The sequence below is a fragment of the Phyllostomus hastatus genome, unplaced genomic scaffold (genome assembly GCF_019186645.2).
Source record: "Phyllostomus hastatus isolate PE091 unplaced genomic scaffold, TTU_PhHast_1.1 phas_contig_17, whole genome shotgun sequence".
NCBI classification, from domain to species: Eukaryota; Metazoa; Chordata; class Mammalia; order Chiroptera; family Phyllostomidae; genus Phyllostomus; species Phyllostomus hastatus.
Genome location: NW_025333664.1, coordinates 20,156,961 through 20,179,721, shown reverse-complemented (window position 1 = coordinate 20,179,721; position 22,761 = coordinate 20,156,961). Strand labels below are relative to the sequence as shown.

At 48.1% G+C, this 22,761-nt stretch overlaps 1 protein-coding gene across 1 annotated transcript; it reads left to right on the top strand.

Moving 5' to 3' along the window:
- The first annotated feature begins 485 nt into the window (after positions 1–485).
- On the top strand, positions 486–22,526 carry LOC123815035 (BPI fold-containing family A member 3-like). Its single transcript, XM_045833197.1, has 10 exons — positions 486–609; positions 3,027–3,180; positions 5,059–5,166; positions 5,825–5,977; positions 7,138–7,222; positions 7,664–7,727; positions 16,928–17,078; positions 18,547–18,654; positions 19,986–20,070; positions 22,491–22,526. Exons 1-10 carry the CDS (start codon positions 486–488, stop codon positions 22,524–22,526), a joined length of 1,068 nt encoding a protein of 355 aa, XP_045689153.1.
- Positions 22,527–22,761: the final 235 nt, after the last annotated feature.

Below are 22,761 nucleotides of genomic sequence, written 5' to 3'. Positions count from 1 at the left end.
CTCCACGTATTGTCATTTAGTCACTCAACAAGCATTCACTAGCACTTAGTTCCTGGCAAACAATCATCGTGGTAGGCATTGAGGATGACCTTGCCCTTAAGAAAGTCCTAGTCCAATTGGAAAGTCTGGAATTAGCTATTCTCACCCATTCATTCATTCATTTATTCATTCACTGAAGAGTCATCAACACCCAGCTTGTGCAGGGTCTGGAAGAGCATTCCTACTGGATGACCCAACAGTGGGCTCTACTGGGGCGTCTCCAAGCAACAAGGCATCCTTCTGGAGCCCTGGCCTCCACTCAGGATTCTGCTTGCCGCCATCACCATGTGAGCAGCTGCCAGAGCTCATCAGGACACCTCCCCACAGCATTCTGGATGCTAAGTCTGGTGTAATCTTCCAGCAGAAAACCATGATTCCACCCATCCCAGAGGCCACTCCGGTAGCCGCCTGACCCTTCTTGACACTTGCAGGTCCCAGAAACCAAGATGCATCCACTTTGGAGGCTCCTGGTCCTCCTCCGTTTGCTGTCCTTGTCCTCAGCACTGCACAAGCAGCCCTGGCCTGACATGGCCAAGGCCCACACGAACAGCAAATCCACCCTGGTGAGAAGTAAGCTAAGCCTGTGCTCTGCTAGCTGTCACAGGGTGGGTGGGGAAAGCATCATCTGGGCCTCACCACTAACTTGCTGAATGACCTTGGGTTGGTCACATACTCTCTTTTCCTTTTTTCTTATAACTCGAGGACAGACAATGAGGTTGGCTTGATCATACACTGATTCATAGCATATTATCATTATCATGAATATGGCAAGACCCCCCTTTGATTTTATTTTATGTTATTTTCCTTTTCACCTCTTATTCTCACTCCCATTCCCTCTTCCTTGGCAAGGACTGCAGCATCCACATGTTTAAATATGCCCAGATCCCTGTAAAACATGCAGTGCTTTGATTTGCTTGAAGGGTGTTGCCACATAGGTCTCATTGCTTTTGACTGGTTTCACCGTTGACATCTGTGGCTTCAGACTGGTGCATAGAAGTCCATGAGATTCATCCACTTCACCTCCACTTGGTCATTTCCCAAAGGATGGACACCTGAGTTGTCTCTAACTCCCCACCATTATAAACTGCTCTGAGATGAACATCCTTATCTGTGTCCCTGTGAGGACCTGTGGGAGACTGTCCCTGGGATATACCCAGAAGGTGGATAGCTGGGCCCCAGGGAAGATGCAAACTCTATTTAACTAAAAACTGCCAGATTGCACTCTAGAATGTCTGTGTCAATCTATACCCCCAGTAATAAATGAGCTTACCTGTCCCCCCTTGTTTCCCCACAGATGGGAGAGTACCCATCTGTCTGTACCAGTCTACTCAGGCTGCCATAGTAAGACACCACAGACCAAGAGTCTTAAACAACAGACATTTTCTCACAGTACTGGAGGCTGGAAGTCCAAGATCAAGGTGCCCACAGGACTGGTTTCTGGTGAAACCTCTCTTCCTGGCCTGCAGATGGCCACTTTCTTGCTGTGTCCTCACACGGCCTTTCCTCTGTGTGTGCACAGAGAGAGAACACACTCGTGCCACTTTCTCATCTTGTAAGGACATCAGTGCTAGTGGATTAGTGCCCCACCCTAATGACTGAATTTAACCCTCCTTGCCTTCTTCAGGGTCTTACCTCCAAATACAACCATGCTGGAGGTTTAGGTTTCAATATATTAATTGAAGGGGTAGGGTGGGGGGAGGAGGATGTAATTCAGTACATAACACTATCTTTCTAATATCTGCCAGTCTGATGTGTAGGTGAGTGATATCTAATTGTTTTAGCTTGACTTCATCTAATTAGTAGGAAGTTTGAGTATCTCATCATAATTTTGTTAACTATTTTGACTTTTTTGAATTCCCTGTTTTTATTTTTTGTTCATTTTTTAACTTATCCTTTTTGATTTAAGGAGATGTTCATTTATTCTTGACATTAGTCCCTCATCAGGTCTAAATATTGCTAACATTTCTCCCAAACTGTCGTCTACGAGTCCTTATAGTTTCACTCTATCTTTGAATCTGGTTAATATATGTCTCTCCTATGAGACAGAAAACTGGTTTGTGTCTTTAGTGCCCAGTACAGGGCCTGACACCCAGAAGATGCTCAATAAATATTCTTTAGATGAATGTTCTCAATGTTCCTCACAAGAACCCTATGAGGTGGGTATTATTACTGCCCCTATTACACAGATGAAGAAATCCAGAATTAGGGAGCTAGGAGAGCTGAGGTTTAAATGCAGATCTGTGACTGCAGACACACCTTTTTGTTTATAGGCAGCAGGAACACAAGGTGCTGAAAAGGGCTCTGGGAGCTGGCCCTGGAGGAAGGAGGGTTAGGTGTGACAATGGTTTCTGCGGGTCTGCACTAACCCATAGGGCAGGCCCTGATCATAGAAAGGGTGAAGTCAGTGAAATAAGTGCCTGTGGTGAGCCCTGAAGTTTGCCAGAGCTGGACCCCCACCTGGGGCAAGAGAGTCTGGAGCCAAGAGAGTCTAGAGCCAAGAGAGGCAGAACTTTAATACATCCATTGCTTTTCAAATGCCCTTTCCTTTTGGAATTCATTCTTTTCTGGTGGGAGCTAGCTCCGCTCAGTCCTGCAGTTGATCCCAGGCAGGGTATGAAAGCATTTACATTTATTCCCTCTTTACTCGCCCTCCTATTTTAATCTTCAGCCAATATTTATTGTGATCTACATTTATGTTAGGTTTTATGTGCCAGACACAGAGATATAGCACAGGGTAAACCTTCAACCAAATATGTCCTTTGAGCAGCTATGGCCCACCAGATCCTCTGCAGAAATGTCACATCAACCCTGCAGAGCAGTTTCACAGAAGAAGAATGTGGATCTCAGTGTTTAGGAGCAGGGCGGCGATATGCACCAATCTCTCTGCAAGAAGTGGGTGCACCAGCCTGCAACCTAGGCCCCGACTCCAAACCCCCTGCCTTTTCCGTGACATTGTGCAATGTCACTGATCCCTTATCCATTTCCAGTTATTACCCAGGGCCTCACCATGCACAATGCAGAGGGCCGAATCCAGACCATTTGCCTCCTGGACAGTCTGAATGCCTCCGGACAAGTGGCCCCAGGGATGGTGGGCTGGCTAATCGGCGGTGGCATGAGCCTCCAGGAGCAGAAAGAAGGCAGGTGAGACCCTGAACCCCATCCCTAGCTCTGGGATTCTTTACAGAGCCCTGGGTTAGAGGGCAGAACTGGGGAATGGAAGTTCAAAGCCTTGGGAAGAGGGAAGGATGGAATATTGGAAGGAGGAGAGGTGAGGCCCAATATAAGGATGAATGAGAGGACCCATTTATACCTACAAATACAAGGGGTATTTGTGGAGGCAGCATAGCAGGGTAATTAAAAGTGAAGGCTTGGGAGTAAACGTTTCTGCATTTAGGTCCTGGCTCTGCCACCAGCCTTGGGGAAATTGCTGAACCACTCTGGCCTCATCTATACCCTGGGCAGCCAAGGCACAGCTTGGATGATCATCTGGGGTGCCCAAGGAACCCAGGACTAGAGTCAGACATTTGAACTCCACTCTATTGCTTGATAGCTGTGTAACTCTGGGCAAGGCATTTGAGTTCTCTGAGCCTCAATGAAATGGGCATAATAATTGTCCCTGCCGCTGGGAGTTTTGGGGAATTTGGGGGAGTTTTTTCTGCTGCTCATGGTGGATGCAGAGCCATCCCAAGCTACAGTCAACATTGCAGAACTGGGCCTGTACTGTTCGCCTCCACTTTCACTCCTTCCTCTTGATGGATGCAGGCCTCCCCAGCCTCCTAGTCTCAAAGCTGCTCATCTACAGCACCTACAGCATCATTCCAGCCTGCTGTGCCCTGGAGCTCCCTCCTCCCTGACTGGAATCCCTCATTCTCTCTACTTTGATGAGTTCCAATCTCACCAGAAAGATTCTCCTTGATGGGTGCCGCCACCATCACTGCCCTTCCTCCATTCCTTAAACAATGGTTACAAATATTCATTGAGGGCCCACTGTGTACCAGGACCTGGGCTGGGTACTGAGAATAGAGCGGGAAACCAAGATACACGGTCACTACCTTCGGGGACCTTAATCCTAGTGGTGAGAGAGGCCTCAAAAGTAAATGACTAATTTCAGGTGGAGGGAGATGTCATGAAGACAAATTTATCAAGGTAAAGGGTGAGAGCGAGGGGGCGGATCAGGAGGACCTGTCTAAAGAGGTAACCCTTAGGGAGAAACCTGAATGAAGAAGCAAGTGACAATGAGGGATATGGGGAACAGCGAGCGGAAAGGCCCTGAGCCAGGGAAGAAATCGGTGTGTTCGAGACAAAGAAAAAATCCTGTGTGGCTGGGTGAGCCAGATGACAGGAGAGGCCAGGCTCTGCAGGTCTAAGGGGCCATGGTGTGGAGTTCAGATTTTGTTCTAAGAGCAGTGAGAAACCAGCGGAGAATGTTGAGTGAGAAGGGAGTTAGGCCCCTTCAGCTGCTGCATGGAGAACAGTCTATAGAGAGGCCAAGATCATGGCAGGAAACCCAGAGAAACTAGAGTATCTCCAGACAGGAAGTGCTGCTAACCTGGACCAGGTAAAAGTGACTGAGGTGGAGGGAAGTGGCCAAGCTCAGGATATATTTTTCAAGCAAAGACAGCAACATGACTTGCTAATGGTTTGAATATGGAAATAAGGGATGGAGAGAATCAAAGACAGCTCCTGGGGCCTGTGCCTGGACAACCTGGGGAGGTGGTGAGGCCATCTACTGAGCGGGGAGGCTTGGTGTGAGAACAGGCCTATCGTCTGGGCCTGCAGTTGGCTGTGGGTTACACAAACCAGTATAACAGCGTGGAACTACTAGGGTACCCCCAGGACAGCTTGCAGCCCAGGGCTCCTGCAGGTGGCTCTTGCCCTCAGAGCATCCATAAAAGGCTCTGACTTCAGATGCACTGCCAGGCCCTTTTTATGGACAGGCCAGCCTTGTTTGTCAGCCCATGGCCTTGATGGCTGAGGTCCCTCTCTCCCTGGTGGGACCTCTGCTCCTTCTTTGTGTAGTGCCAACATCACCAACATTCACCTGGACCATGGCAGGACCCAGATGTCTTTCCATAAGGAGTGGCTCTCAGCAAAAATCTCACTTGAATTTGACATTGACTTGAAACTGTAAGTCATACAGAAGAGGGACCTAAGAGACCCTCCTCCTCCTCCCTGGGGACCTGGGAGCTGGGTGGTGGGAAGGAATTTGGCAACCTGTCAAACCCAGATCTTTCTGACCCCAACCTGGTTTCAAATCTTGGTTTCCAAACTCACTCGCTGTGTGACCTTGGGCAAGTCACTTCACGTCTCTGAGTGAACTGTGTGGATGGCAATCACTGGTCAGCGGAGGCAGGCCCTTTGCTCATTTAAACCTATATAAGTTCACTACATTGATTTTTTTTAAAGCACCGTATCTCATCACCCTTCCCTTCTTCTGTTCTAACCATCCTTTAATATTCACTGCCCCCAAGGAAAGGGAGGCTACAGCTCAACAGCAAAAATACTAAAAATAAGATAAACTCTCAACCTCTGAATTTCCAAAGGCCCCTATTAAGAGGATTTTCCGAAGCCACTCTGGCTAATGGCAGTTTTCTTTTTAATCACTGACTATAGGATTTAACATGCAGGCAACACAGAGCCCCACTGGGCTGGTTTGTTGAAAGGACTCAGAGTGTGGACAGTGCCACCCACACAAACAGCCACTCTTCCTGTTGGCTGCATCCACCTCCTACTCTTTCTCTGTCTCCTGCCCTTTCCTCTTCTCCTCTCCTCTCTCATTCCCCAGGAAGCCCTTCAATAACAAGATTGCAAAGACACACGCATGCATGAACGTCGCTGTGGAGTTCTGGCTGGAGAAAGACGAGTTTGGCCGGAGGGATCTGGTGATAGGCAATTGCCACGTGGAGCCCAGCAGTGTCTACACAACAGTCCTAACAGAGTAAGGTCCCAGCTGCCCCTCCCCAGGGCTGGGCCCCTTCCTGACTCGCCCTATCTGTGGCCATAAGTCTCTACCAGCTCCTGGATGAACTCCAAACAGATCATACCCTTCCCCCAGGATCTGTGCCTTCTCCTGTGTCCCCTCCCGATGATGGCCATGCCACCTTCCCAAAAAGAAACCAGCCTCTTCCTCCTCCTCGCTCCCTGCAGCCCATCTTCACCAGCTCCCATCAGTGACTTCCTGGTAGCTCCCACTTGCTCCTGTCTCTTCATCCTTCTCTCCATCCTTCACTGTCCCAGCTCACGGTCCACTTCCTGGACCATTGCAGGAGCTTCCTCCAGCTTTCCTTGACTATACCTCACCTCCTTCACTCCATTCTCCTCCTGCAGCAGAATTAACTTTCTAGCACAGGAATCTGATCATGTCCCTCAGCCCCTGCCCCAAACCTTCAATGGTTCTCCAATGTCCTCTCAATGAAGATCAAACTCCTGGATGTCACTTAAGGCCCTACTTGTCCACTCCCCTGTCCCACCTACCCTGTCCTCCAGCCCTTTGCCCTGTAGTGTCTCTGAAGGACCCGCCTCTCCATCAACACACTAGGCATTTTCATACCACCATATCTTTGCACCTGTGGATCCTTCTGTTGGGATGCCCTTCCCTTCTTCTCTAAAGCTCCTCCTCAACAGTAGTGAACAAGATGGAAAAAAAAAACAGAGCTAAATGGAGATCTATATACTGGCTGACCAAGTCTGTCAACCTCAATAGACTATGAGTCCCTTGAGGGCAAGATTTATGTCTGATTTCTCTCTGTAATTCCAGAATGCTGAAAGCAACAAAGTTCTCAGTGACTGCCCATTTATTTATTCATCAGACGGTCACTGAGCTCCTAGATCATGCCAAACTTTCATGGAGAGGACAGTGCAGGGGAAAGACTGAGGACTCTGGAGCTCTGCTGACCTGGTTCCAATCTAATCAACACTTACTGTGTGACCTTGGACAAGTCACATCACCTCTCCAAATTGTCCCTTTGACTGTTGTGGACAATGATGCCTCTTATATAGGCTGCAGATTGAATGACTGGATAAGGTGTATTCGATACATAGCACGTAGTATTATTTTGCCTGTATTTATCTGTTCTGTACATATACCTCTCTTTCTAGAGATATCTCATCAAAGATGAAACATTTTCTCCACAATTTTAGACAAAATCTGGAAAAAGTTATCCCACGCCTGATAGAAGATCAGGTAAGTTTGAGAAAAGTATTTTCACCTTGGGCATCCTTCAGTCTGACGACTAGGAAGTATATATTAGCAGTTAGGCAAAGAGTTTCAAATCTTGGGCTTTAGAACCTGAAAGATCTCAATTAAAATGTTCAGTTTTGCCACCCACTAACTGTGTGTCCTTGGTCAAATGACTTAGTCTCCCTGAGCCTCAGATTCCCTCTCTGCAGCATGGGAATCATCACAGACCCTATTTCCTAAAGATGGCATGAGGGTTCAGGGAGATAAACATGGAAGTGCTGTTCAGGGCACCTAGCATGGAATTGGCCCTCAGTACAGGAAGCTAAGCCACTCTTGCCAGGATCCCATGTGGAAATCTAAGAGAATCAAGCTTCCAACCACAGGCCCTGTAGTTTTCTCTTCCCAGTCCCTGATCCGACCCTCCTCTCTGTGCTGGTGGTCCAGGTATGTCCTCTGATCAGAGAAATCCTCAGGCAGCTGGATGTGAAACTGTTGAAACACCTCATGGGTGAGTGTCTGCATTTATCCAAGGAGGACTCAGGATGGGCAAACGACTGGGAGAGGTGCCCTGAGTGGGGGTCCCAGCAAGGCTCCCAGTGAGGCCCGCTGAGGGCGGCATGTCTCCACATGCTCTGAGAACACTTAGAGGAGACCACATTACTGTCCCCCAAGAAAGTTAGGACAGCAGGAGGCACTCCTACAAGCAGGCAGGACCCTACCAAATCACCTAAACCTCCACACTCCCAGAGGTTGTAGCTGTTCCACTCAATCCACTGGCCCCACCCCAAACCTGAGACTACCTACTCCAGTTGCAGATAAACAGATACGGTCCCCACCCTCATGGAGCTCTCAGTCTAGTAAATGGGAGACAATAGGAAGCAAATCATTAGCTATCATTTGGAAACAGTTGTAATGGGAATGCTCTGGGCAGGGGCCCTCAGGCAGTCTGGGTGGGTGAGAGTGTCCTTCACTGCGGACTTGAGCGTTGGAGGGGCAGACAAGCTGGTGACCAGCTCTTCTTCTTACAGAACAGACTGCTGCTCATGATCTCAACCTGTGAGTCCAGGCCACCCCATGTCAGGTTTGAGCGTTCAGCTTCCTATTGATGATCGGAAGGAGATTAATTCCACATCTTAGGACCTTAAGTCTCCCTTAGAGCAGGGCTTCCACTGCCCGGAAATCCTTTACCACAGAGCATGTGGATATCCTGTCCTCCCCCATAGTAAACTGTAGCTCTGAAGGGTACAGAGGACCCCCTGCCTGGGCCCTGAGCTTGGGCTCCAGAAGTAAAGGCCTGATGAAGGCTCATCCTGAGAATAAATATACCTGGGTTTGTTCATTAGCTCAGAAATACCAGAGAAAGCATTCTTTCCAGTATTTTGCAGCCAGAAGCCCATCCGCAGATGTGTTCATCAATGCAGGGAGGTTCCTATTGAGATTTCCCAATCCATCATTCATTTAACCCATATTTACTGAGCACCTACTAGGTGCCAAGCACTTTGCTGAGCTCCAAGGGAGTGCAGAGAAAGGGTGGCTGAGCAGAAAAGCATAAACATTGGCATCAAACAGATCTGAGTTCAGATTCAATTCAGCCCAGCGAGAAGTTCCATAACGGCATGGACCATGTATATCAGGGTGCTCGATGACCCCCACAGTCCCAGCATAGGGCTGGCATAGACTGCAAGCTCCACCAATATCTGAGGTTAAATGAATGAACAAATCCTGGTCCTAGGACTCACTAGCTGTGTTTGGGACAAGGCACTTCACCTTTTCGTCTTCCTCACTTGCAAAATGCGGATAGAGAGCTTACAGGATGTGGAGCAACAGGAGTTTTCACACTGCTGGTGGGAGGGAAGTTGTACCACTGTGTTATAAAACTGGATGGTAGCGTCACCTACAAGTGCAACATGTGACATAGCAATTCCACTCCCAGGTCTATGTGCAAGAGAAACACGTGCACGTGGGCACCACAAGACATGCACAAGATCGCTTATAGCAGCAGTGGTCATAATGGCTCCAAAGTAAAAATTCCCTAAATGCCCATCAAAAGAATGCATAACCAGATCTTGTGGGATAGTCACCCAGCAGAATGTTCTACGGTAATCAAAATGACCTACGGCTGCACATGGCCACGTAGCTGCATCTCACACACCTGATAACGCCAGACACAAAAGAGCTCATGTTGCATCTCCCATTTATATGAACCTCAAAACCGCAAACTAGTCTATGCCATTAGCAGTCGTATAGTTATCCCTGGGGAGTGGGTTAGCGACTGGGAGGGGCTCAAGTGAGGCGATGTTGTTTCTGGATCTGGGTGAGGATTGTGGGGAGGATGTTCAGTTTGTGACAATTGTCACTTTGCAACAATTCATTGAACTATTCACCTCAGTGCATTTCTCTTATATAGGCTATACTTTAACAAAAAAATTTTAAATAAACATATTTACCATGCAGGATGTTTGTCAGAGTACGTGATAAGCCACTTACAATATGTTTAGCATATGCTAAGTCCATAAGGTATGCTTAGTAAATGTCATTTACTTCATTGTTAATTATTTAATTAATGACTATTCAATTCTTAAATAGGAATTTCTACCCTCCTCCACCTGAGGGGAGGGAAAGCCTACTGAGAAATCAAGGGGAAATAACACACACATATAATAGCAGTAGCACACACATATTAAGCCTTTGGCATGTGCCAAGCTTGGCGCCAGAAGCCCACATTCAGAAATCCCCTCAGATCCCCACAGAAACCCCATGAAATGCTATCCTACTTTACCCATAAGGACACGGAGGCGCAGAGAGAGAAAGCCACTTGTCTGAGGTCACACAGCAATGAAATGACCAAGTTGACAGCTCTCAGGCAGCCAGACTGTGGAGCCCATACTCTTGACCACTGTGAATTCCCCCTCTAGTCTTCCCTCCCTTCCTTCCAACACCACACCTGCCACACACACACACACACAAACACACTAAGGAGGAAATGATGACATGTGGGCACAGCTGGATTGAGAAGGTCAAATAAGAAAGTTTCAATGTCTCACAGGTGAGAATAGGGCAAGAGAAACTCAAGTCCCCATCTTTCAGACTCCCTAATCCAAAATGCTGCAGCAGGGATTTGCAACCCTATGTGCCCATGTTCACACAGATGACTCCCCTTGACAGCCTTGAGGCTGTGGGGTTCTTCCTGCTCATGATTCAAAGAGCGAATATAGGAGGGCTGGGCCCCGTCCTCCCACGAGGTTGCCTGGTCCTTTGGTGAAGGCAGGTTTTGTCTGCCCTCCTCCTGACCCCTCCAGGGGTGGCATTGGGACCTCCTTCCTCAAGGGGCCTCCTCGGGTTTCTTGTGTTGTTTTCATTTTAAGGTTCACAGAGCCATGGACTCATTGCGCTGTCTCCTAGAAGAGCTTGGTGCATGATAGACCTCTGTTATGAGACTGGGGTCTGGGGTGGGGGGTAATTTAAGCAGAAACTCAGCCCCAAATGGTCAGGAGCTTGCTTGCTCCAGGCCCTGCCTGTCTGTACCCCAGGACTGCATGCCCTCCAATCAGAGTTCTGACTCTGCTGGGTATTGGGCTGTGTGCTACATTTGTTTTCCCATTTAACCCTCTCCACAGCCCCAGGAGGCAGGTGCCGTCAGCTCCTATTTGCAGGTGAGGGAACTGAGGCTGGAAGAGGAGAAGCATCTTACCCAGAGTCATCGGCTGAGCCTGGTTTGGAACTAAGGGCTGCGTGATTTCTCAGGAACTTTCTGAACTGAACACTCTGTGACACAAACTTGCTTCAGAAGTTATGAGCACTAAAGTCAGACAGCCCTGGATGACACTCTAAATTCACTTCTTCCTAGCTGAGGTGATCCTGGGCAGCTGACTGTCCTCCCTGAGCCTCAGTGTCCCTGCAGGGTTGTTAGAAATGGGATAATGCTCTAGTGTCCCACAAAAAGCTTTTATTATTATTAACTGTAAATGTAGGAGGAAGATTAATCTCTAAGGTAAGTGGAATTTGCCTGAAGCAAAAACGTATTTTCTCATCAAAGTTAGGGCACCCAGCTCTAAGGGATCCGTGAACACTTTTTGTCCTCTGCCCCTCAAATGGGGATCCCAAGGCCATCTGAAGATCCCCCTCACACTCAGCTACCACCTGATCTTACTCCAGGGAACAGGACCAATGTCCCACTCCCGGGTTCTGGAGAGTAATTCTGCCCTTTAACAATGGATCTCTTGATTCATAAAAATAAAGGCTCCCAACTACAATCAGATATGTGGGAGGAAAAGGGTACCACCTGCGGTTTTTCAGAAAGTACTGGGAAGGCATTGACATCACCAGAATGGAAAGCACGGTCTGGAAATGTCAACAGTGTGACCTTCCACACTTCCTGATGCCCTTGCCCTGCTTGGAATAATGGAACAGGCAGCACCTTTGGCTTCAATGAGGGGCAACTTCAGCATAAGCAGAAGTTTCCAGCACCCATATCTTTGACAAACAGTAGTGACAGAGAACAGATGGGTGCTCACCAGTGGGTGGGTGGGTGTGACTCTCTCTAAAAGGGCTGCCTGAGGCTGTTTGGGGGGTGATGGAATGTTCTAAATCCTGATTATTGTGGTGGTGACATCAAACTATATGGGCATTAAAATGTATAGACCCACACACCAAAGGATAAAAAGCCAATTTTACTGTGGGTTAATTTTTTTTTAACCTGAGTTTTTCAGTTTCAAAACTCAGGGCATAGGAGACGTCAGGAATAGCACATATATAATAAATTGAAGGAGGATTTCCTGCCCCAAGACTAGAAAATTCCCCACACTGCGCTGGTGGAGTATGAGAGCCCAGGAGAAACTGAAGAGAACATAGTTCAGTGGGTTCTGGAAAGCATCTTGTGCCAAGGCTACTCCCCGGGCAAAACTTGTCGTGGGACAACAGGTACCTGAAGTTGACGAGCAGGATTCAAGAGCAGAAGGCACCCATGCCCGTGTTTCCTTCCAGAACCAGGACAGATGACAAGACTCCAGGGAAAGAAGGTTAACTAGAGTCTAGGTGGCCCAGGCAGATGGTTAGGGTAGCCTAGCCCCCCCCCCCACCTTGGTCCTGCCTGAGGCCCAAGGAATGGAGAAACTACAGAACCATTGGGGGTGGCTAACAAGGAAATAAGAAGTGAATGCTAAATCCAAAGGGGCCTTCCGGACAGGAGGGACGGACATACAGCATCTCAGCAGTCAGGGGCCAGAAGGCATGTGGATGTCTCTGTATTTCTAGTCAAAACAGGGACAGGGCGGCCTCATCTACGTGCTGTGGCACAAATGAAGCCCCTGGAAAAGAAATAAAACTCCATGGGGGAGTGGGGAGGTTTTTTGCTACCCAGAAAATGGCATTTGAAATGGTAACTAAACTATAGATACATTAGAAAGAAAACTGAATAGACATGTGAGCTTATGAACTAATTCTATCAGCTCTCCAGCCCTGATCCCACGCAGCCCTGTGCAGGGATTAGAGTGGCTTGCCCAGGGTCATAGGATTTGAACCAGGCAATCCATGCCCAAATTCGTCCCTTTTCTGCCATCATGCATATGCAGCCTCCTGTCTTCAAAACAAGGGCTGTGACCTGCCCAGTAACTGGCTATACAAGCTTGAGTCAGTCCCTTTGTGGCAGGAAATAGGAGGGAGCAAACTCTGGAAGTGCCCCAGGACCAAGACAAAGGACATCGATACAGGACAGAGACCCTGTTCTAAGATGGGTTGTTCCTACTTTCTAGAAAAGCACTGAATCATGGTGACTCATGAATGCACCTGCGCAGATGATGCTACATGACCCCCGCTTCATTATAATAGCATTAGAATAAATTAACATTGTGGGGCCCTCTTCCCTGGTGGCCAATCAAGGAAAATCATGGGGGACCACATGAGCAGTAGCTTTAAAGTAATAAAACTACTTGTACGTGCTCAGTAACACCCTACCAAAACTAGCCAGGAAATATCCACCTACAAGAATAGAATCCCTCCAGCCCCTGAGGTCAATCTCTGCTCTGAGTTGGCCTGCTCTCATAGTCTGCAGAGTGTACTATCGCTTAATAAATCTGCTCTTTCCCTTTCTGCTATAAACTCTGTGTGTTTGGTTCAATTCTTTATCTGCGATCACCAAGAACCTGATTACCTTTGCCCCCCTGTGACACCTTGACTTATTTGCCTCAGTTTCCCCTCAAAGATAGTAGCAACCTGACCCAACCCATAAGAGCTATGCCAAGATATCAAAATGTGGGACCCCTTCAAGGATGATTCACAACCTACAAACTCTGGGAAGAGTCTAGCAAGTGCTTGAATGGATAACTGAGTTCAAAGCCACGGCCCCGGCACCTTGGAGGCCTTGCAGGATTCTCACAGGAAGAGGGAGAAGCTCCAGGGGAGGCCTGAGGGAAAGCAGCATGTCTCACTGGTGACAGGAGTGACGAGACGCAGGGGCGAGTTCTGACTGAAGTACTCATTTGTTGCGTGTCCCGGGGAAGAGTCCCTCTCCGAACCTTGGTCTCCTTACCTGACATTTGAGGGACAACAATACTAACCACTTCTGAGGAAGACAAGATTCAAATATGGAGAGTACCCAGCACATAGTAGGTGTCCTATGAATGTGCACTTTCTACTTTCTTTCTGTAGCTTATAAGGTGTTAGGTGTTGCAGGGCAGAGCCTGCTCTCACTGGTCCAAGACCTTTATCCCTCCATGCCTCAGTTCTTTCATCTGTGAAATAGACTCCACAGGCCCAAGCTGTGTGGACAAATACCTTGTCACTTTCATTTGGGGAAGGGAAGAAGAAAGGGTAAAGGTAGAAACCAGGATGCCACAGTATCCCTCAGGCCTGGGAACCTGGGAAGACTTTCCCAGGATATAAAAGAAATTTCACGACAGCATGAAACTCAAAGGTATGGAAAAGCACAGCAGTCACTGAATGTACAGTCCAGTGACATGGGGAAAGGACAGGAGGGTGAATGCCTCAGCACCATGTCCCCTGTGTGACTCTGGGCGTATCAACTCACTCCAAGCCTCCGTTTCCCCATGTAAAGTGGGAGTACTCAGTCCCACCTCCCACAGGGCTGTAAGGGTCTGTGAGATGCTGCCTGTGGAAATCAGTGTGGTCCTGACACACAGCAAGGGCTCATGCTATCTGCTGACACTGTTTTTATTATCATCATTATCCAGTGAGGAGAGTTCTGCCTCTGCCAGATCCTCTCTGTGTCTTTGGAAACTTATCCCCACTGGACCTCAGTTTCCCCCTCCTTGAAGGAGGAGCAGCAACCCCTCCCTTCCAGGGTTCTGGTGAGAATGGATAGCCCCCAGACAAAGGGAAATGAGAGGCAGTTTGACTCTTTTTGACACTTTAGGAACAAGAGACCTCTACCTGGAGAAAAAGAACTGGATCAGGAATGGAAAAGGGCCTACATATGAGACTGGGGTCTCTTCCTGGGCTCTGGCTAGCTGCCTCTCCTCGGGTTCCAAGTTTAATCTCTCAGGCCACCTTGGAACACAGGTCCCCAGCCTCAGCCCCACTCATGAAACCGTGAACTTTTCAGTAACATCCCCATCTCAGGTTTTTCTCTTTACAGCTTGTCAATCAAAAGGCTTAACTGTCCCACCTACTAATGCAATAGGCAATTATTTACTTTGGAGAGCCCTGAAAGATACCACCAGATTGCAGAATTCTGGATTTCTAGAAACCCATCACCTGATTACATGCTTCCTTATTCCCACATTATAAAAGAGGCTGCCTCCTCAGCAGAAGCAAGCAGGAGAGGTAAGAGAAGAGCAGGACAGCTACCAGGACCTCTGAAAAGCCCAGGTGAGACCTGCCTGTCATGCTCCCACAATGAGGCCCTGGGTGGCAAGGGTGCCAGGCTCCTCACTGTGGGGTGGGCCCTGGGTGGCTGTATTAGGATCACTCATTGAGGGTCTTCTAAAAGAAACTGGCCTAAACTGCCTCTTCTAAATGGAAGAGGCCTTTTTCTGAGGCATGGGATGGCCATGCACTCCACTTCCCCACGAGACCAGTAATGTCAATACAGGAAGGTTTGAATGCAGAAATGTAGAAAATGTAGAAAATGTAGAAAAAGGAATTTGTGGCTGCAGGTGTGACTGCTGAAATTCTCTCGTGGGCATGCCATTCATACCTTAAGTCAAAGTCTCTACAGCACGAGTTTCAACTTGAGGTTGCCTTTGTGAATTCAGATCACCATCCAAAAACTTCCTAAAACCTTCCCAGTGTTATACATTTTGATGCGTTTTTCTGGGACTAGGGTCCTTAACTTCTAGTGGATTCATAAAAGGTCTGTTTCCCAAAAGAGATTCAGAGGCCCAAGCCCCAGGGAGGCTGCAACTGGCTCTCTGGACCAAAAAGCCCTTTCAATTTCAGTCGGCCACAGCAATGATGGAGCTTTGGCCAAATAGGCCAGTGGATGGAATATTGCTCCAAATAGCCAGGCATCTCCAAAATATAGGTACCAGCTCCAGCTTTGGACACCCCTGCCAGCTACCAAATAAGCCTGTAAGAGGTTGGTGATATCTTGCAGGAGACTGGTGAAAAAGGCCGCCATATGCCAGGGGTTCCCCAGAAGTTCATCTAGGTCAGCTTTGAGGGAGAAGAGAAAGGCATAGAAAAGAGTGTGTGTGCATATGTGTGTGTGTGTGTGTGTGTGTGTGTGTGTGTGTGTGTGTGTGTGTGTTATGTATTTGTGTGTGGGGTGGGGACAGGTTCAGAGACCTACATCCAACCACAGCTCTGCCATAGAGCTGCCGTTCAATTTGCTGTGTGACCTTGAGACTATCACTACCCTTCTCTGGTTCCCTGATTCTCCTTGTGAAATGAAAACTTTGAATGGCCCAGCATTCCCCCAACACTGGTCCGGATGAGATGGTGGCTACAACTACATGACCTCTGATAGTGTGACATGCACAGGCTGGGCCTGGACCAAACGACTGAACAGGGATGGTGACAAAGCAGTTCAGTTCCTCAGCCACTACCATGTTTAAGTTTTTCATTTCCTTTGTCTAAAGAGCAGGCACTAGGGGCAATGATCCAAACCGCTGTGAGTAAGCCCAGTTAGAGAGTAAATCTGATGGTCACTTAATTTAGACAGAAGCCTCTGGGTCTGGCTTCAAATCCTGTCCTCATGTGTACTTGTGATCTTGAAGGAAGTTACCTAAACTCACTAGACCCCCATTTCCTCACCTAAGCAATGCAGACGATTAGTGCCATGCCTTAGGGTATGGTTAAGATGAAATCAGTTACCCAGTTTGGAGAGCTCAGCCTGATGCCTGCACAGAAGGAATGCTCAGTAGGGCTAGCTATTGCTATTCCCTCGCTGGTGTTCCAGGGGCCAGGGACAGGTGGTGGATGAGTTTCTTTCTGCTCTCCGTGTCACATTGGGCCTGTCATCCTGTCCACAGGCACCAAGGAGAGAAGATGTTTCAAATTGGGGGCCTCATTGTCTTCTGTGGGCTGCTGGCCCTGCCTTTGCCCGTGGACCTGGCTCTGCTTCCCACAGATCTTGCTGGAAATTTGACAGATGGTAAATGAGAATCTCTGACAACCTCCTTCAGGGGTGTGTGTGTGGTGTGTGTTCCCCACCATCCAATGGGGGGAGGGGGCAGGGATGAATGGAGGAAGGGGGCTGAGGATCTGAAATTGTCAGCTCTGACCCCTGAGAACCCCGATACCCATCTCCAGCTGTCAAGAATGGCCTGCTCTCTGGGGGTCTGTTGGATAATGTCAAAAACCTTCCACTCGTGAACATCCCGAAAACTATAGGAGATAATTCTGGTGGCCTGATTGGCAAGCTGCTTCAGCAAGTGGTCAATCCTCTGAGCGACCTCACTGGGTGAGTAGCCCTAAAGCAGGGCCTTGGTCCCCACCAGAGGCCACCCACTGGAGATTGGTTTGCCCTAGGCAGGAGCCTAAAGGAGGAAGAAGAGTACTCTGAACATGAGCCCAGCACTCAGTCTGAGGCCTTGCTCGCAGTCTGGCAGGGAACACCAGTCCTCTTGAGCCAGCAATTGTCCTCAGTCCTAAAGCATATCCTGAGTCCTCAGTATCATCTGTAAGCCTCACAACAACCCTGAGGTCAACTTAATAATGCCCACTTTGCAGATGGAGAAACTGAAGCACAGAAATGTGCCTGTGCTCATACAACTAGAGTGATGCAGAGGGAGGGATCTAATTCTAGTTTACATAATTCCAAAGTCAAGGTTTTTCCACTACACAGTGGGGATTTTGTTCTCACCTGCAGAATCCCTTGGAACACAGAACTTTGATGTAACCAAGAAAGTGTAAAACACTTTCCTTGATTACATTGTCAAAGTGATGTCCACGGAACGATCTAATATGGTGTTTCCCATGAGACGTCTGTGAGCTCGCTAAGCAAGAAGATATGATGGAAAGCTTAACATAGGGAGCTGGCAAAGCCTGGGTCCTTGGTAGGGCTGGATCAAAGCCAAGATTCCTACCCACCGAGGTGCTTGCCCCTGACTTGAAAACAGACATAGTCTTGAGTTTGGTTTTCAAATGTACCATGTACTTGCTGTGTGATATGAGACCAGGCACTCAAGTCCTCTTTGGCTTTCTCAGTGTCACTCAGTTTCTCTATCTATAAAATAGACTATGGCACCCACAGAGAAAAACTGTTAGGAGAACTAGAAAAGGTATAATCACCTTCCGCAATGGCTGGCTCAGAGAAGAGGCTTACTTCCATTTTCCCTGACTTCTCGTTTCTCCCCATCTCCATGACAAACATTGGTGATTAACCTGCCATTGAAAGTCATGAGTAATTTCTACCCATATATGTTTGTTACAGACTTACTCCACTTGCCCATACATCATCTACTCATCCACTTACCCATCCAACCATTCATTTGTCCATCCTTCCTTCCATCTAAACACGTACTCTTCCATGCACCCACTCACATATTCATCTACTCACCTGCTCATCGATCCATAAAGTCAACCAATAATGTAGCAGCCTCTCTTTTTGTAAGGCTCTGAACTGGCATAGAAAATGCAAACACAATCCAGACAGAATGTAAATACAATTCAGTCTCTATCCTGGAACACCTTGCAGACCCAAGTTGAAAAGAGGGCCATGGGTATGTCAGGATATGGCCCAGTGCAGAGGTTGGGGAAAACTGATGCAACTCAGAACCCAAGTGGTTTTTGCTGCAAGACTCCCCTTCTGTCTCCCCCATCCCACTGCATGGGTAGCTCTACCTCTAGAATAGGTAAGATTGGGTTAAATGTGGTTTATAGTTTTGGGGCTAGAAAAGCTAATGTTTTTTCCTTTATCTCCTGGGCAGTATAGAGATCACTAAACCCAAACTTCTGGAAATTGGCCTTGTGTCAAGTGAGGATGGTCACAGCCTCTTCCTCAACATCCCTCTGAGCCTCGACATCAAATTGCCATCGTAAGTGGCCCCAAGGGAAGGTGGGAGGGTGGCTCACCAAAGGAGACCCTGATGACCATGGGCAGCCGAAAAGGAGGCATTTGAGCCTAACAGACATGAGCCTCCAAGTTCAGTTTATTTGCTGCTATGTTCAGTGACCTGGAGTCACTTGGGAAACTCACTCGACCTCTTCGAGTCTTGGTTTCCCCTACTGGGAAATGAGATGTGTACATCTACAGGCAAGATGGAGCCAGGTGAGGCTGGCATTCCTCCTCTTCTTGGAATGTGGTGGGGCCACTTTCTCCTCTGCAGGCCCATGAGCAAACTACGTCAGTTAACGCTGTCTGTGAAGCTAAATGCCACTATAGAACTCATTCCTAAGAAAGATGAGGATGGAGTCCACTTGGTCCTTCATGACTGCTCTCAATCCCCTGTCAATCTGGAAATCTCCCTGCCTACTGGGTAAGGCCAGAAGGTTGACTTCACCTTCCCAGAGACAACAGAATGGGATGATGGATAGATAGTTGGAAAGATAGAAGAATGGCAGAATGGATGAGTGGGAGGATAGAAGGGTGGGAGGACAAACAGATGGGAAGATTGATGGGCAAGAGGGAAGATGGATGGATGGATGGATGGATGGATGGATGGATGGATGGATGAATGGATGGATAAATAATGACTTATCCCTTCTTAAGATGGGCTGACCAATTTTATGCTGGATCAGTGAACAAGAAGTCTGAATTCAAGCCCCATCTACTAGAGGACATGGGGAGAGGTAGAGGGCTTCCTGCATGAGCTTGGGCAGTACTTCCCCAAACTGTAATATGCAGCTGCATTGGGGCTATTGATCAATAACCCCACTTACATAATAGATGTGAATGTGCTTTGTCTTAGTAAGGGGTAAAAGAGCTATGGAGCCTCTCTGGCTTACTTATTTCAGTTACCTGTCACAAGACTGGTCATGCACAATATGCAGAATTCATCCCCATCATGATTAACATCTACTGAACACATATATTGTGCTCATATGTATCATCTCATTGAATCCTCATGGCTACTACACACTGAGCACTGCTCATCCATTTATGGATTCTGCAAAATTTCATTGAATACCTACTGTGTACTGGAACTATGTGTTTATTCTACATGTCCCACTGTGTGCATTGCTGTGTAGGATATTACTACCTTTGGATAGGCACTTTGGTGTTTGCTTTCATAAGAATGTGAATAAGGCCCAGTTTCAGTTGCTTAATGCTGAGACTGTGATAGGCCTAGTGGCCCCTCTGGCCCCTCTGAAGCCTTCTTCATACTGACACCAGGCCTCTGCACTGCCCATGGCTTTTCTCTTTCAGAACTCAAACCATCTTCATTGAACAGTTTATTAATAACCTCACCAATACCTTGACTAAAGACCTTCCTAAGATGCTGCTGATTTCGGTAAGTGCGTTGAAGTGAGGGCCCCTAGCCCTTGCATCTTAGAGCTTCTCAGGCTGAAAGAGGCCCCTGGGATGAGCTATTCTGAGCTTTCAGTTTGATAAGTAAATTCTATCTATGTCTGTCTGTCTATTGATCCATCTTTCCATGTTTCTTCTTACCATCCTTCAACATACTGATTGGTTATTGCTCTGGGCCAGGCCCTGAGTGTGTCCCATACCACAGATGAAATGGATAGGCCCTACCCAGAGAAGCCCCCAGTCCACCCCAACTTTGGCTGCAGAGAAGCATGATTCCAGCCTTTGCTTGGGTGCCTCATCTGACCAGAAATGCACCCCTCCCAGAGCAGTCCACCCTATTAGAAACAGATGTCATGTCACAGAGTGAACACTGGCTCACTGTGATTAGATGCTCCACATACATGCCTTCAGTTTCTCCTTCTGCCCAATGGAAGTGTGAGCATTTATCTGTGGGAATGCTTAGGAACAAATATTCTCAGACACAAAGAAATGGTAGAAAACTCCCCTGGAGAATCCATTCTAAATAGATGTTGCCCCCAGGGTCTCTCTCCAAGTGCCACTTTATCTAACTTCACTATCTGCCCCTGGTTCAGGTGTGCTCTCTGGTCAATAGACTTCTCAGCCAGTTGGATGTGTCCTTAGTGCAAAGCATTGTCAGTAAGTACCTGCTTCCAAGCCCTCTCTCCCCCTCTGCTGGAGCAATGCTTGCCCCCAAGGAGCTCTGTCCCTGCACACCATGGGTCAGATAGACCCCTCCAGCCTCAAATCTCTCCCTTTTGGGTTTCTTTTTGCCTTGATTTATCCAGATAGTGTTGAGATATAGACCCTGTTTCCCCCATCAGCCCTGACACTGAGGAGAGCTGGGCTGGTTGGTGGAAGGAGGCATTGCCCCTGCAAAGCCTTGCCTGAGCTTGGTCAGACCTCCAGAGTTGCCATTCCCTGGTCCCAGGCCTCGGGAGGAATGTGGGATATCCCAGACACCTTCACACTGAGACCATGACTCAGGTCTGTGGTGGTGGTTTTTTTCATTTTCCAGACACACTGATCCCTGGGGAGAGTATTACCATCAACTTGTAAACCTTCCAGGAAGGGACCTGGCCTCTCCTGAGCTAGTGAGTGCTCTTCCCAGCTCCCCAGGACTTTGGGGGCTACTGTTCTTCCCCTGGGTGAGGGCAGCAGAGGGCTTGTGACAGTAACATCCAAAGAGAGAGCCGAGTGCCATAGTGACAAGGACAGATGTGCTCAGAAAAGTTCACAGAAATTCTGACGGTAGTTGAGAACGCAGGCAGCACTGCAACACAGTCACAAACAGAAACACACATGGTTGTGGATGCATGCACATACACACCCAAACACATGGTCACTCAGATGTACAGAGACACACACTCTCACACCAGCACACTTATACTTGTGCACATACATGCAAATTCACTGCACACAAGTGTCTATGGATACACAGATACACACCAAACACACGCACAAGGAGCCCCCTGACCTCAGGCCTGGGTTCCCTTGGTAGCTGAAACAAGACCCCTAGCCCTAGGATCTCAGCCTCCTGCCCTCTCTCTGGAGGGTTTGATGATGGGCCAGTACAAACAAGAGTCAGTGGCCTCCAGTCCCCATTCTGATTGAGGTCTTCTTATAGCAGAACCACTTCCTGCTGCTCAATCCATTCCCTGTTCAGCCTCAGACGATTCACAGAATGCTGCCCATGTCCTGCACAATGACACAACCACTGTTCGGGGCCAACAGCAGTCTTCTCTCCAAGGAAACTGCTTCCCTTCCTTTCCCACCAGGTGTGTGTTACATTCCATAGTTCCTCGCCAAATAAAATTGCTCTTGTCTGCACACAGGGCTTTATCATTCTTCAGCATCACTTGAGTGCTCATTGGTTGGAAAGCATCCCAGTCTGGGTGGTTGGAGCCACAGAACAGAGTGTGGACCTTACATCCGAGATCATAATGGTCTTTAGCAGGACCAGGAGATGTTCAGATGAATGTGGATTTCAGAGTGACTGCTCTGGGCCCTTAGAACAGGTAGACAGCATGTTAGGGGTAGATGTGGCACCCCAGGCAGAGATGATGGTGACACACAAGGTTACCACACAAAAAGTAAAAATGGCAGTTTGAGAGATGTTCAGGGGGTGGACCTGGACAGGTGTGGTGAGGGAGCTGGTGAAGCTCCTGTCCATGTCTCAGGTTGGGGAGCCCACAGGTAACTGGAAATGTGGGAGGATAAGTTGGTTCTAGCAGGAAGATAATGCCTTTAGCCGGGGCCATACTGCACAGAAGTGCCTGGGAGACCCCAAGAGAGAGTCCTGGAAGCTGGGGATGCACAAGTCGTCTAGCACTCCTCTTCGCTTCCTTGCAACCAGTCATACTGGCCTCCTGTCTGTTCTCACAGCAAGAGGATGATAAAGATAACAAAAAGGAAGTGTAGGAGGAAGGACCACCTGGGCCAAAGTGTTCATTGCTGAAAGGCTTGGGAAAAGTAGGGACAGAGAAGAGTCACTGGAGTTGCATCTGAAAAGATTATTGATGCCTTGGGTGAGAGTCCAAGTTTGGGAGGAAGAAGACAGATTTAAAGGAACTAAGAAAAAGGGACCAAGGATATCGAGACTGTTAACACAGATAAGATTTATGAAAAAACTGAATGCAAGAAGGAAAAACAGGGC